The sequence below is a fragment of the Leucopleurus acutus genome (genome assembly GCF_964270905.1).
Source record: "Leucopleurus acutus genome assembly, chromosome: 10".
NCBI classification, from domain to species: Eukaryota; Metazoa; Chordata; class Mammalia; order Artiodactyla; family Delphinidae; genus Leucopleurus; species Leucopleurus acutus.
This window is the reverse complement of record NC_139153.1, coordinates 18392697-18405869: the sequence shown is the minus strand read 5'-3', so window position 1 is coordinate 18405869 and position 13173 is coordinate 18392697. Positions and strand designations below refer to the sequence as shown.

Below are 13173 nucleotides of genomic sequence, written 5' to 3'. Positions count from 1 at the left end.
ATCCACTGCGCCACCAGGGAAGCCCTTAAGACACTTTTGATTCCTAAGTTGTAAGTTTGTTTCAAGCTGACTTAAATAGAGGAGAATTTATTGGCTTGATCAATGAACTTCCAGGGTTAGGGTCAGTGCACCTGGATTCAGGTGCTCAAGTAATGTCACCCGAGATCTGACCCACCATCTTGTAGCTCTGCATTCTACTCTGCTGACTGCCTTCCAGGCTCTACCAGTGTGGTGGCCAAGGTGCCTGCCATCAGCTCCAGCCTCAGCAACAGGTCTTTAAAAATCCTGGACAGCAAATGTCCACTCCAGTCTTCTTTTATAGAGTGTAAATAAGAACATAGTTAACCACCAGTCAGAGCAGGGGAAGTACAGTTCCCCATCTCCCATTTGCCACCAACACCTGGTGACTCAAGGGGTTAAGAAGTCCTGGGTTCACAGACTGGACTTCCCTGGATCCTTGCAGAGCCTTCAGGTGACATTTGAGAGGGGCTGAGTGTGCTGTTGGTAAGAGCTCGTGAAAGGCACACCATTTCAGCACCCTTAAACTTGATTATTCCATGTGACCACACAGCACAGACGCTTATTACCTGAAGCCCAGGATTTTTAATGTAACGTGAGAGGTAACACAGTAGGGGCAGCAAAGGTCTCGTTAAACCCCAGCCGCTGATACTTGAACTGCCACCAGGAGAGGCTTTTATTTGTCTTTTTTAGTACCTGTCACCAGACACCAAAAAAGATTGCAGGCCCCAGCCCCTGCTCTGTGTACCGTGCAGTCCCATAACACTGAAGCCTGCAAAGAAAAGAAGTGGCCTGCTGTGCTGCAGGGAGGTGCAAGCTTTTTTAATCAAAAAGAAAAACCAAGTATATGTCAAATAGTTTGGGCATACGAATAAAACAGACAATTACATCATGAATTTCTGTGAACCCTGCACTCATCTTAAGAAATAAAAACTTAAGTCCCTGGAAATAACCACTGCCTTGCCTTCGATGTTTGTCATCCTCATGCATGATGACTTTTGCTCCATATGTCTGTGAACAGCACGCAGTGCTGTTTTGCTGGTTTTCAAGCTTCATCGAAATGATCTCATTCTATCACTATCCTGCTACAAATTGCTCTTTCTCCTCTTGATCCTTATGTTGACACGTGACTTTCTGAGTTGTTCGTTTTCTCTGCTGTGTAGTATTCCACTTAAACTTGTCAAATATATTCATGATTCTCCTGTGCGTAGACAGAAGAGTTTTTTCCAGCTTTTCACTATTATACACAGGGCTGCTGTGAGCATTCTTGTGTGGGTCCTGTGCAAACGTGCAAGAGTTTCTTCAGGTCACATATGTAAGGGTAGAACCAGAAGAGTGAGGGCGTGTATATATATATATATATATCTTCACTCCTGATAGATGTTGCCAAAAGGCTTTCCAAAGTGTTTGGGTCAACTTACACTGCCGCTAGCGGCCTCTGAGCTGTCCCCCACCTCCATATCCCCTCTGAGACGTGTATGGTCCAACTTTTATTTTTTATGTTTTGCCAGTGTGAAAATAACGTGGAATCTCTTTATTGTTTGAATTAGTATTTCCCTGATTACTGAGGTTAAAACTTTTAATTTATGTAAAAGCCCAAGGTGTAAAGCTAAACGAGGCCGAGTGGTTCTATTTGGGGGTGGGGTAATGGTTCGTATTTAAGACATCTAAGCTATTGTATTTATCATTTTAGTACCTTTGGATACCTGTGTTTTTAAATATTGAACATAACTTTAAGCAAGTGAGTTTGCATTTAATCTCTTTTGTAGCATACTTTGGCTGGTATTTTGACTGTCTTTTTTGTTAATTGACCGTGATTTTAGCATTATCTGTGACGCATCCTTCCCATCCCTTTACATACATTGGTTGGGAGTTGGCTTTAATAGCAGGTATGAAAACCCATCCATGAAGCTGAGGGAGAGAAGACGTCTGAATCCTGAAGGCAAGGGTTCTTGAGTTCACCAGGCATGCTCCTGATTTAGTGTCTTTGCTCTGACTGTCTGTCCCCTCTGCCTGGAATCTTCCTCACCCAGAAAAGCACGTGACTCCCTCCTGCCTTCCCCACCGTCAGGCTGTCGTCGGATCTCACTTGCTCAGTGAGGACGCCCCTAACTTTGCACTGTATAATATATTCCAGCCCATCAGCCACTCCTGTATCCCTCCTGGCTCTGTTATCTATTTCCTCCTAGCACTTACCACTGGATAACTTTCTATATAAGTTACTCAGTTATTGTTTGCTTTGACCATTATTCTTTCTTTGTCTTTTTCCTACCACCTGTAGAATGTAACTTCTGCAAGCGCAGGCATCTTGGTCTGGTTTGTTCGCTACTGTCTTCCTGGCACCTAGAACGGTGTCTGGCACGTAGTAGGCACTCAGTATAGATTTGTGGACTAATAAGTGGGCTGCAGTTAGCAAGGCAGAGAGAGCAGAGAAGAGCATTTCTGAGAGACAGTGTATGTGCCAAGGCCCGAAGGCAACCCAGCATGGTCTCATGACTAGGAGTGAGCTGGAGAGCTGCAATATAAGTGTGACCGTGATTTTGCATGGCTGCCCATGCAGGCGGAGGGTGCTAGAGGCAGTTACAAGAGATATAAGTAGGAGCCGCAGTCAGCAGTTTGGACTTGACCTTGAAGGCAGTCGGGAGCCTTACATGATTTTTATCAAGGGAGTAACACGATCCTATGTGCATTTTTAGAAGAACGTCACTCTGGCACCCACAAGAAGAAATCATAGGATAGGGGTTAAGGATCAGACTGGAGACAGGTGGACCATCTAGGGGGCTGTCACAGCGATCAGGTGAGGGAAGTTGGTGATCTCATCAGGTAGCAGCAGGGGCATGGAGAGACGTGGACAATTTCAGGAGATATGTAGGACAGCTCTACTTGTCTTTTCCTCCGATCCCTGAAATAACTAGAATCTCAGTGACTCCCCGAATCTGAGCTTAACTAAGCCAGCAGGCTGTGCTTCTATTCAGCGTGCTCTTAAGTAATCAAACTGGAAAGCTATCAAAAGTCCTCCACCCACATCTTCAACTTTCCTCTTGGTGAAAGAAATCTGGAGCAAGGCTGCCTTTATTCGACCAAGCAGTGAATAATGGAGCAGCACGCTGATTGAACTCGAAGTTTTTGGAAGGAAGGTAGCATTCCACGTCCAAGTTCCCCTGGCCTCCAGATCTTTTGTGCAAGTAAATTAGTTTCATTCGTCTCAGGGCACCTTTTCCCGGCCAGCTTCTTCCAGCTTGCCTGCAAATGTTTCTCAGTGGTGTGTTTGAGGCTTGGCTGTGTCTCCTTGTCTGGAACAAATGTTTTATTACGAGGAAATAGCTGGATGATGATTCTGGACTTCTTGGACCCTATTCCCCTCTCAGCTGTTGACTGGATATTTGATACCTTGGTAGTTTTCAGCTTAACCTGCCCCCTCTCCTGTCTGCTTCTCGTTAATATGCATTTCACGCTGGAAGCTGAATTTCATACCTACCAGCTCCGCAGTCTTGAGCGAGACATTTAGGATTAACACCTGTTTCTTTAAGACTCTCCCAAGATGGAATGGAGGCCCATGCGTTGTTTTCTTTGCTCACTTCCCGGGTGTGCATGATTTTCCTATGGTCCGGTGGTCATGCATTCCACTGCAAGCTAAAACCATCCAGATCATGGGAGTATCATGTTGCTCGTTTCACATGGGAAAGCCACCGCCCACCTTCCTCTTGTCCAAGTTGCGTTCAAATCTAATTTCCATGGCCCATGTGAGTGGGAGCTCCACAGCCCTGTGTCAGCTGTCAGAGTTTAGCAATACCATTTCCAAACATGGGCCAGTAGGCAGCCAGCAGGCACTAGACAGCTGAATGCTGGCGGAAAAAGCCTCAGACACCTATAGCAGTCCAAACAGTGACTCATCCTGCTATTGCCAGGATAAATATGGGAATAAACGGTATTTTTCCCTAAGCAGGAAGAATTGTCAAAATGCTTATCATTTTATAAAATATAACAGATTGTGCCTGTTCATGTTTTGAAACGTTCCAACCCTTCACTAGCTGTTTTTTTTTTCTTTTATGAGTTTAATAACAGCTTTCACCTGTTTTTCTTCTTTCTAGGAGGCCTGGAGAGCTCAGGAGTTTCCAAGCTGTGCTGCCCCCCGAGCTCTGGATCCACCTGGCCGTGGTGGCCTGTGGCAATCGGCTGGAGGAGACGCTGGTCATGCTCAAATCGGCCGTGCTCTTCAGCCACAGGAAGATGCGATTTCACATCTTCACCGAAGAATCTCTGAAGTCCGAGTTTGACAAGCAGGTGAATGTGCAGGAATTGTGGCACGCTGTTTACTGAGTGCAGACAGACTGCGTTGCGGGAAAGGCATATCCTGTTTCCTAATTATTTTGCTGCATACTCAGCTGTGCGCCCATGAACCCTTGACTCCGAGCCTTACTGTTCTCATCTATAATATAGGGATAATTACACCCCCTGTAGAGAGACATGGTGAGGATTAAATGAGATGATGCACTTAAAGCACTTGACCCAGGGCTCCATCCCTCTTGGTGTTATTGACATTGTTCTTAGTGGGAGTCACGTAGCTAATTTTTATCTATGTATGTGTGCTTTTTGAATGACAAATAATATACGCTCATCAAAATAAATTCCAACAGTATAGATGTTATAAATTAAAAAGGCAGAAGTCCTTGCTACGGTTCTTTCCCACACAAGAAACTGTCAGAGTCAACACTTGTGAGTGATTCTCCCATATTTTTTTTCATATGCAGGTGTGTGTGTGTTTACACATCTGTGTGATTGTGTATGTTTGTGTGTATACACATATATTTGTATAAGTATAAACACATATATGTATAACACATGCACATGCACGTATTCTTTTATTATATATATATAAATATATAATATACTTATTTATTATATTTATTTATCAAAACATATTTCTTTTACAAAATCCAAATCCCTCTCTGTGTATTATTCTGGAACTTGCGTTTCCTCACTTAAAGCCATAGCGTCAACATCGTTCCAGGTGAGGACTCATAGATTCTCACCTCATCCCTTTTTGCTGACGACACAGTCTTTTATTATGTGGCTGGGTCATCATTGATTTGACGCTTCCTGTACTGAGGAATAAGTAACAGTTTCCTCCCAGTCCAGGAGAGCTTTGGAAATGCCTCTTCTCCCCGGGCTCGGTACGTGTGCGACTGCACACTGAGCTTTGTTTTCCTGGAGAGCCTTCTCTTGCGGTGAGTTCTTGTGCGCTGGCAGAGAGAGAAGCTCTTTTGTTTTGTATCTACCGACTTGTGTCACCAGGCTGCATCCTGCTACTGGGGTAGCCATGCTGATGAGAAAGGCCAAAGCAGCCTGTTGGGCAGAGAAAGACTAATAACAGAAAGCTAGAAAACATGTTATGTTTTCTCCAGAAAAAAAATCACCTCGACATCCTCACCAAGAGAAGTCAGGGCAGAACAGTCTTGGGGCTTTGAAATTGATTGGAAAATGGCTTGAGGAAGGTCTGAGTCAGTGAAAGGGGCAAAGAAAAACATTGAAACACACATAGGTAGCTTCTCTGTGGTGTAAGGGGAATTATAATGAATAATAATAACAATAATAGTAGTAATAATAATTTTAAAAATAAAATAGCCTTTATCAAGGGCTTATGACTTACGATTTACTTAATCCTCACAAGAATCCTTTGAAGATGGTAATAACCATGTCCCTATTTTACTAGCTGAGATCATTGAGACTCAGAGAGTCTTAGTGAGTAGCTCATCAGGTGTCAGTTCAAGGTTACTGAGTCAGACCTCCACGAACTTAACCACTATATCCTACTACCTCCCAAACTAGTAGATGGAAGTCTTGAATTCAAAATTTAGCTCCACTCTTGCTGTGTGATCTCCGGCAAGTCTTGTGGGCTTTTTGGACTTCGGTTTCCCCCTTTGTAGCTCGGGACCAGCAGAAGTGATACAAGAGATGCTTATCGATAATCTTGATAGGCTACCTCAGGCTGCAGTGACAGCTTCCAGAAAGCTCAGAGTCTTTCCACATGCCTGCTGCATGTCTCATGCAGGCACAGCAGGGTCCCTGTCCACACGGCCCCCTCAGCCTGGGACCACAGTTGACAGAGACCATTCATGCACGTAGCTGCACCTGCTGGAACATTTGGCCTCTGCAGTTCTTGAGATGCCACTAAAGGAAAGATTGGGACTATCGGATCCCCACTGTGCTTTTCACTCCCTCAACTTGACAGTGACATTTCTGCTCCTGTTTAACTGTCCAGAAGCAGTTGGTCACAAGGCCCACCCAACTCCAAGGGGGCTGAGAGGTATCCTACATGAAGGAATGGAGGAAAAGTGGCTATGGGTCAACACTAGTCAGGTCATGTACAATATCCATTGGACAAGTATTTATTGAGTACCTACTGCAGGCTAGAAGTTGGAACATGAGGACAGAGCAGAACAGAATACAGGCTTGGACTTAAAAAAGACAAGAGAAGGAAGATGTGTATGCGTAACTATAGATGTGTAACAGATTGTGTTTTCCAAAGGGCCTCCTGTTATTCACACCTTTGTATATTTCCCTCCTGCACTGTCCCAGGCCTGGCCTGTGTGACCAGTAGCATAGGGAAGAAGTGATGCTATGTCACTTTTGAGATTAGGTTTAATGAGGCACTGCACCTTCCATCTTGGTTGCACTCTTTCTCTCTTGGAGGTCAGCTTTTATGTCAGAGCAGCCCTTGCAGAGGCCCGTGTGTTAAGGAATGAAGGCCTCTTGCCGACACTTGTGTGCTTGAGCTTGGAGACAGGACCTCTAGCCCCATCCAGCCTTCACATGACTCACCCTCATGAGAGGTCCTGAGCTGGAACAACCCAATTCACAGATCCCTGACCCTAAAAAATGATATGAGTTAATGAACATTTGTGGTTTTAAGCTACTAGCTTTTGGGGTAATTTGCTATAAGGCAAGGGCTAATACAGATACATCTACACACATAATACGTATGTGTATATAAAATAGAGTATGCCAGATGTCCTGAAGCTAGATCATTGAAAGCACACAGCTTGTGCCTGGCTCTGTCTAGGGATGCCTGGCCCTGGAACCTGGCCACCATGCAGTGAGGAAGTCCAAACTCGCCCACACAGAGAGGAGCTGAGGTCCCCAGTCGGTAATTGACCTCCACCACCGGACATGTGAGAACAAGCCTTCAGACGATTCAAGCCCCCAGCCTCCAAGCCTTCTAGCTGAGGCCCCAGACATTGTGGAGCGGACTCAAGCCGTCCCTTCTGTGCCTTGTCTGAATTCCTGATCCTTGGATATCTGAGCCTAATAAATGGTCGTTTTATACTACTAAGTTTTGGGGTAATTTGTTATGAGCCATAGTACCTGGGACATTATAAATTAGGAGCTAAAGTATGGGGAAATATTGCAGATACTTGTGAAGTTGAGCCCCGTTTTACGTTGCCCTGCTGACTTTATCCCTCTGATGGCTTATTTCCTCAGTTCTTTGTTAGACCAGTGAAGCTCCATTGGCACAGGAGATTATAATAGGGTGTTCACATCACCACAGGGCATAGGGAGTCACCCCTTTCTTTTCCATGCTGGGATCATGGTGCAAGTTTAGATGTTAAATATTGGCTCTTCCGTAAGCCACAGAACTTTTCTCAGTCTCAATTTCTTCATCTGTATCAAGCAAAAATCTATAATAGACATACAAAAGGGACCAACGATTCTTGCTCTTCTTATTGCAGAGTGTAATTGTGAGGCTGAATCAGATAACCTATTTATTCTCTCATTCCACAAAGATTCCTTGGAACGTCTCCCTGGGTCGGGCACTGTGTTAGCCCTGAAGCTATAGATTAGCAGCAGTTGGTTTCTGCTCAGCCACATGAGATGCTGGTGTGGAGGCGCAGGTTATACCATCCTTCTGAAGGTTGTCCGTTTCAACACTGAGGCATTGTGGGAATATCCAGAGTGTCTTGGGATAACTTCCGGAGATGCTCAGGGCCACATACCTCAGGGTCAAAACAAAACAAAACAAAATGCTAACTGCCATCATTATCCCTCTGGAAACGGCATTGTGGACGAGTTCTGTTATACTGAAGCAGAAATTTTTTTAAAGCTGCTTAAGTACACTGTCTGGTGGTATTTACTGTCTACGTTGTTGGTATTTAATATTTGAAAGTTTCATTTATTTTTGTCATCTCCCAGTATAAAAGCTGAAAATGCCAGCTGGTTGATTTCGTAGCTTCTCCAGACAGTTCAGGATCAAATATATGATTTAAGTTTGGTTAATTTGTGCTCCTGCCCCAGACTCAGAATCAGGAAATAGTGCGACACAGAAGCAGGGATGGCCACCAATCCGTTCTGGTGATAGGTGGGGCCCCATGGGGCATTGACATCGTGTGTGTGTGTGTGTGTGTGTGTGTGTGTGTGTGTGTGTGTGTGTGTGTGTCTGTAGCTCTGACATAGGAAGAGGTGTCAACAGGAATTTCTAGTGGCTGGAGTCAGTATACTATTCAAATATAGACATAGGAACAAATATAAATGGACTGAATATTCCACTTAAAAGACATAGATCGGCAAACGTGGATAAACCCTTCTAGGAGATAGGATGCTAAAGATCAAAGAGTCAAGGAAATCAGTAGACTATGGGACCTTCCCGTTCTCCTTCCAGGGATGATTTTGGGCTGTTGTGCAGTGGCACAGTTGTCCTGAGTATTTGTGCCCAGTGTCTGTTCTGATTGGTTGGTACTGTTGCACTGAATGTTCATGCCCAGTGTCAGTTCTGATGTGTTCGTGCACTTGTGTTGGGTATTTATGCCTGAAGATTTCTCTCCCAAATATCCATCTCAAAATTGCAAATTTAAAGTGCTCCCAATGGTGTGGTTTTTCAAAAAATTTTATGCGACTATATAAGCAATACATGTACACTGTAAAAAAAAAAAGTTATATTAGTGGACAGAGAGTAAAAATGTAAACTATCAAAAAAAGTTATAAAATCAGAAATGAAAAAAATCAACCATCATATTAATGCTGAGGAGAACAATTTTTGTGTATTTATTTACATTTCTTGTCATATCAACATCAGAAATGGGATTATATTCTATATTTTCTATCACTGTTACTTATATTACTGAATTTCTTCTAAAATAGGGGTTGACCAGCTTTTTCTGTGAAAGACCAGGTAGTAACTATTTCAGGCTTTGTAGGCTGTCTGGTCTCACAGCTACTCATCTCTATTCCTTCGTATAAAAGCAGCCATAGATATACCTAAACAAATGGGTATGGCTATGTTCCAACAAAACTTGTATTTATGGACAGTGAAATTCAAATTTCATGTGATTTTCACATGTCACAAAGTGTTACTCTTGTTTTTATTTTTATTTTTTTTGCGGTACGCGGGCCTCTCACTGTCGCGGCCTCTCCCGTTGCGGAGCACAGGCTCCGGACACGTAGGCCCAGCGGCCATGGCTCATGGGCCCAGCCGCTCCGCGGCATGTGGGATCTTCCCAGACCGGGGCACGAACCCGTGTCCCCTGCATCGGCAGGCTGACTCTCAACCACTGCGCCACCAGGGAAGTCCTCTTGTTTTTATTTTTTTCAACTATTTTAAAATGTTTAACCCATTCTTGGCTTGTGTGCTATTTGTAGCAGGCTGGGTTTGGCTCTTCCACTACCATGTTTTGCTGACCTTTTTCTGCAACATTGTCGCTAGTAGCTGCATAGTATTCTGTTGTGTAAGCCTATCCCAGAGCTTATTTCACCAATTTCTTATTTACCTTGTTTCCTATTTTTCACTGTTACAAACAATACTACAGTAAACAACCTTGTAATAAGTGTGTATGTACTTTTGGAATTTTTCCATAGGATAAATTCTCAGAAGTGGAGTTACTGTGGCACTGGGAAGGCATTAACTAAAAAGAATTAAGAAGATACACAGATACATATGCAAATAAGCATATGAAAAGGATGCTTAAGATCACATGTCATTAAGGAATTGCAAATTAAAATGATGAGATACAGCTACATACCATTAGAATTGCTAAAATCCATAACACTGATAACACCAGATGCTGAAGCGGATGTGGAACGACAGGAACTCTCACTCACTGCTGGTGGGAATGCAAAATGGTACAGCCACTTGGGAAGATGGTTTGGCAGCTTCTTAGAAAGTTAAATGTAGGCTGACCATACAATCTGGTAATCGCACTCCTTGGTATTTACCCAAATGAACTGATAAACTGTCCACACAGAAACCTGCACATGAATGTTTAGAGCAGCTATATTCCTAGTCACCCCAAACTGGAAGTAGCCAAGATGTCCTTCAATAGATAAATAGGCAAGCAAACTGTGATATGTTTATACAATGGAATATTGGTCAGGGATAAAAAAAAATAAGCTGTGAGGCTACAGAAAGACATGGAGGAACTTTAAATGCATATTGCCAAGGAGAAAAGACAATCTGAAAAGACTGTATGCTGTGTGATTCCAACCATATCACATTCTGGAAAAGACAAAACTGAGAGACAGTAAAATGATCAGTGGTTGCCAGTAGTTCAGAGATGAAAAGGAGGGAGGAGGGATGAGTAGATGGAACAGAGAGGATTTTTAGGGCAGTGGAACTATGCTGTATGATACTATAATGGTAGACACAGAACATCATGCATTTGTCAAAACCTGTAAAATTACACAACACAAAGAATGAACCCTAATGTAAACTATGTATTGATATTGGTTCTTAACAATGTATTGATATTGGTTCATCGGTTGTAACAAACGTACCACATTAATGCAAGATGTCAATGATGGGGAAACTGGGGGGGTGGGAGGGAAAGGAGAGAGGGTATATGGGAACTGTCTCTGTCCTTCCTGCTCAATTCTGTAACCATAAAACTGCTCTGAAAAATAAAGTCTATAAATTAAAATAATTTTATTATAAAATTAATTTATGCAGACAAAGTAATATACACTGTCCATAAAAGTCTTAAAGAACACAGAAATATAAACTTAGAAAATGAAACCACCACCACCTCCTCCACAGGTACCCACGTTTAACAATTAGGCGCATATCTGTTCAGATTTTTCTCTACGTGTAAGCGTATGCATATATTTTTCCCTGTAAGATAGAACCATATTATACATTTCGTATTGTACTTTGCTTTTACTAAAACCTAACTATGTACTGTAACCATTTTCTCATGACAGCACATATAGATCTACTTTAACTGTACATTAGTCCACTGCATAGTTCCATCGTAATGCGTCTTCCCGATTCCTTATCGTTGAGCATTGAGTATTGAACAAGGTTTTTTTGCTTGTTTGTTTGTTTTTATTACAAACTATGTTTTGGTGAAAGTCCTTGTGTGTCTGTCTTGGGATTTGCTGTTACTAGTCTCTAAGTTGCCATCCTGGAAGTTTGTTTAAATTTACCCTTGCAGTTTAGGTGCCAGTTTCCCATCATCCTTGCCAACTCTGGGTGTTATTTTTTAAAATCTTAGCAATGGTCTTTTTATTCAGTGAGCATAAATTGTGGTGATACAATTAGACTTTCTTCGTATGCTACCTGAATAATTTCCACCTGGCCATGCAGAAAATTTAGGTGTTTTTCATATTTCTGGGGTCTAATCACCCTCCCCTGACCTTCCATGTTTTTCAGCTACGACAGTGGCCAGACTCATATACAAAGAAGTTTGAGTACAGAATCTACCCCATCACATTTTCGGTTGGAAACCCTCAGGAATGGAAGAAATTATTCAAACCGTGTGCTGCCCAGAGACTCTTTCTTCCGGTAGGAACACCTGCTTTTAATAAGATGCTGCTTGGGAGAGAATTGCTCTTGGACACATCATGGAATTAACTAGGGTGTGTTTAGAGACATTTTAATTACAGTGGAAAATGTGTTCCTCTTGGTTTCTGTAGTTGATGCTCTGAGTCTTCAGGGTGTAGAGAGAGGGTCCCTGTGGTTGAGAAATTGTCTTTCCCAAAGATTGAGGGACTGAGAGCATCCCAAGCATGTCTTGGATTATGGGTCTTTGTGACTATGGAGGCACCAGTTACTAACTGTGTGGACCTCACTAAACCTCTTAACTTCTCTAAGCCTCACTTTCCTCCATAAGCTTGGCACATAGTTGGTGCTCAATAAGTGTTATTCTAGATTATTATTATTTCTCTTATAATAATAACTATTTCTAGATGTAGCTATGCTAGGGGATAATTCAGAGAAGGTCCAGAGTTCTGGTTCACCTTTTCCATTTTGAATTTTCACATTGAATGTTTTTGTTTCCTCCTTTAAAATTCTAAATAGAAAAATCACCGAAGATATTCCAAAACTGAGAATATCACTGAACAAAGATGGCAGCTTTGAATTGTGAACTGTAACCTTGACATTTGTGAAGGTCATGCCTTCAGTAAACATTTATTGAGCGCCCATTAGGTGCGAAGCCCTGGCTTAGTGATGGCGATATGGTGGTGAGCAAGACAGTTGTGGTCTTTTTTTTTTTTTATTGGAGTAGAGTTGATTTACAATGTTGTGTTACTTTCCGCTGTACAGCAAAGTGAGTCAGTTATACATATACATATATCCACTTTTTTTTTTAGTTTCTTTTCCCATGTAGGTCATTATAGAATATTGAGTAGAGTTCCCTGTGCTACACAGTAGGTCCTTATTAGTTATCTATTGGTCTTGCCTCCTTGGAGTTTGAGTCTAGCAAGGCATTGAACAGGTAATTAGAAATGTGATCCATGCTGAGGTGGAGAACAGAGTCTCATGGATGTATGTAACATGGGGTTCCACTCTGGTCTGGGGGATGTCTAGAAGGTTCTCTCGAGGAATGGCTTTTATGCTGAGACGTGAAAGAGGGAGTAGTAGGGGGTCACTGAGAGACTAGGGCCTGGGGTGGGTAATGAGAGAAAAGAGTTCCAGGCAAATGGAATAGTAGGTACAAAGGGGCCCTACTGCAAAAGTGGACAGGAACACGTTTGAGAAGATAGAAGTCCAGTAACCAGAAAATAGAGCGCGGTACGATAGAAGAGGTCAGCAGGGGCTGGAGCTTACAGGCTCTGTAAGCCATGTTGGAGTGTCTGGTCTTTGCGTTAAGGGCAGTGAGACGCCATTGAACAGTTCTTAGCACGAAAGTGAGATGATCTGACTTGGGTAATACAGAGGACTCACCG

General features: G+C 42.8%; 1 protein-coding gene across 1 annotated transcript in view; it reads left to right on the top strand.

The window, feature by feature from the left end:
• Window positions 1-13173, top strand: part of GXYLT2 (glucoside xylosyltransferase 2) — a gene marked incomplete at its 5' end in the record, with an annotated part of 81385 nt that overhangs the window by 16763 nt on the left and 51449 nt on the right. The window contains 2 exons of the mRNA XM_082847801.1: window positions 4110-4302; window positions 11657-11788. Coding sequence (XP_082703927.1) covers window positions 4110-4302; window positions 11657-11788 — 325 coding nt within the window. The remainder of the gene's footprint in view (window positions 1-4109; window positions 4303-11656; window positions 11789-13173) is intronic.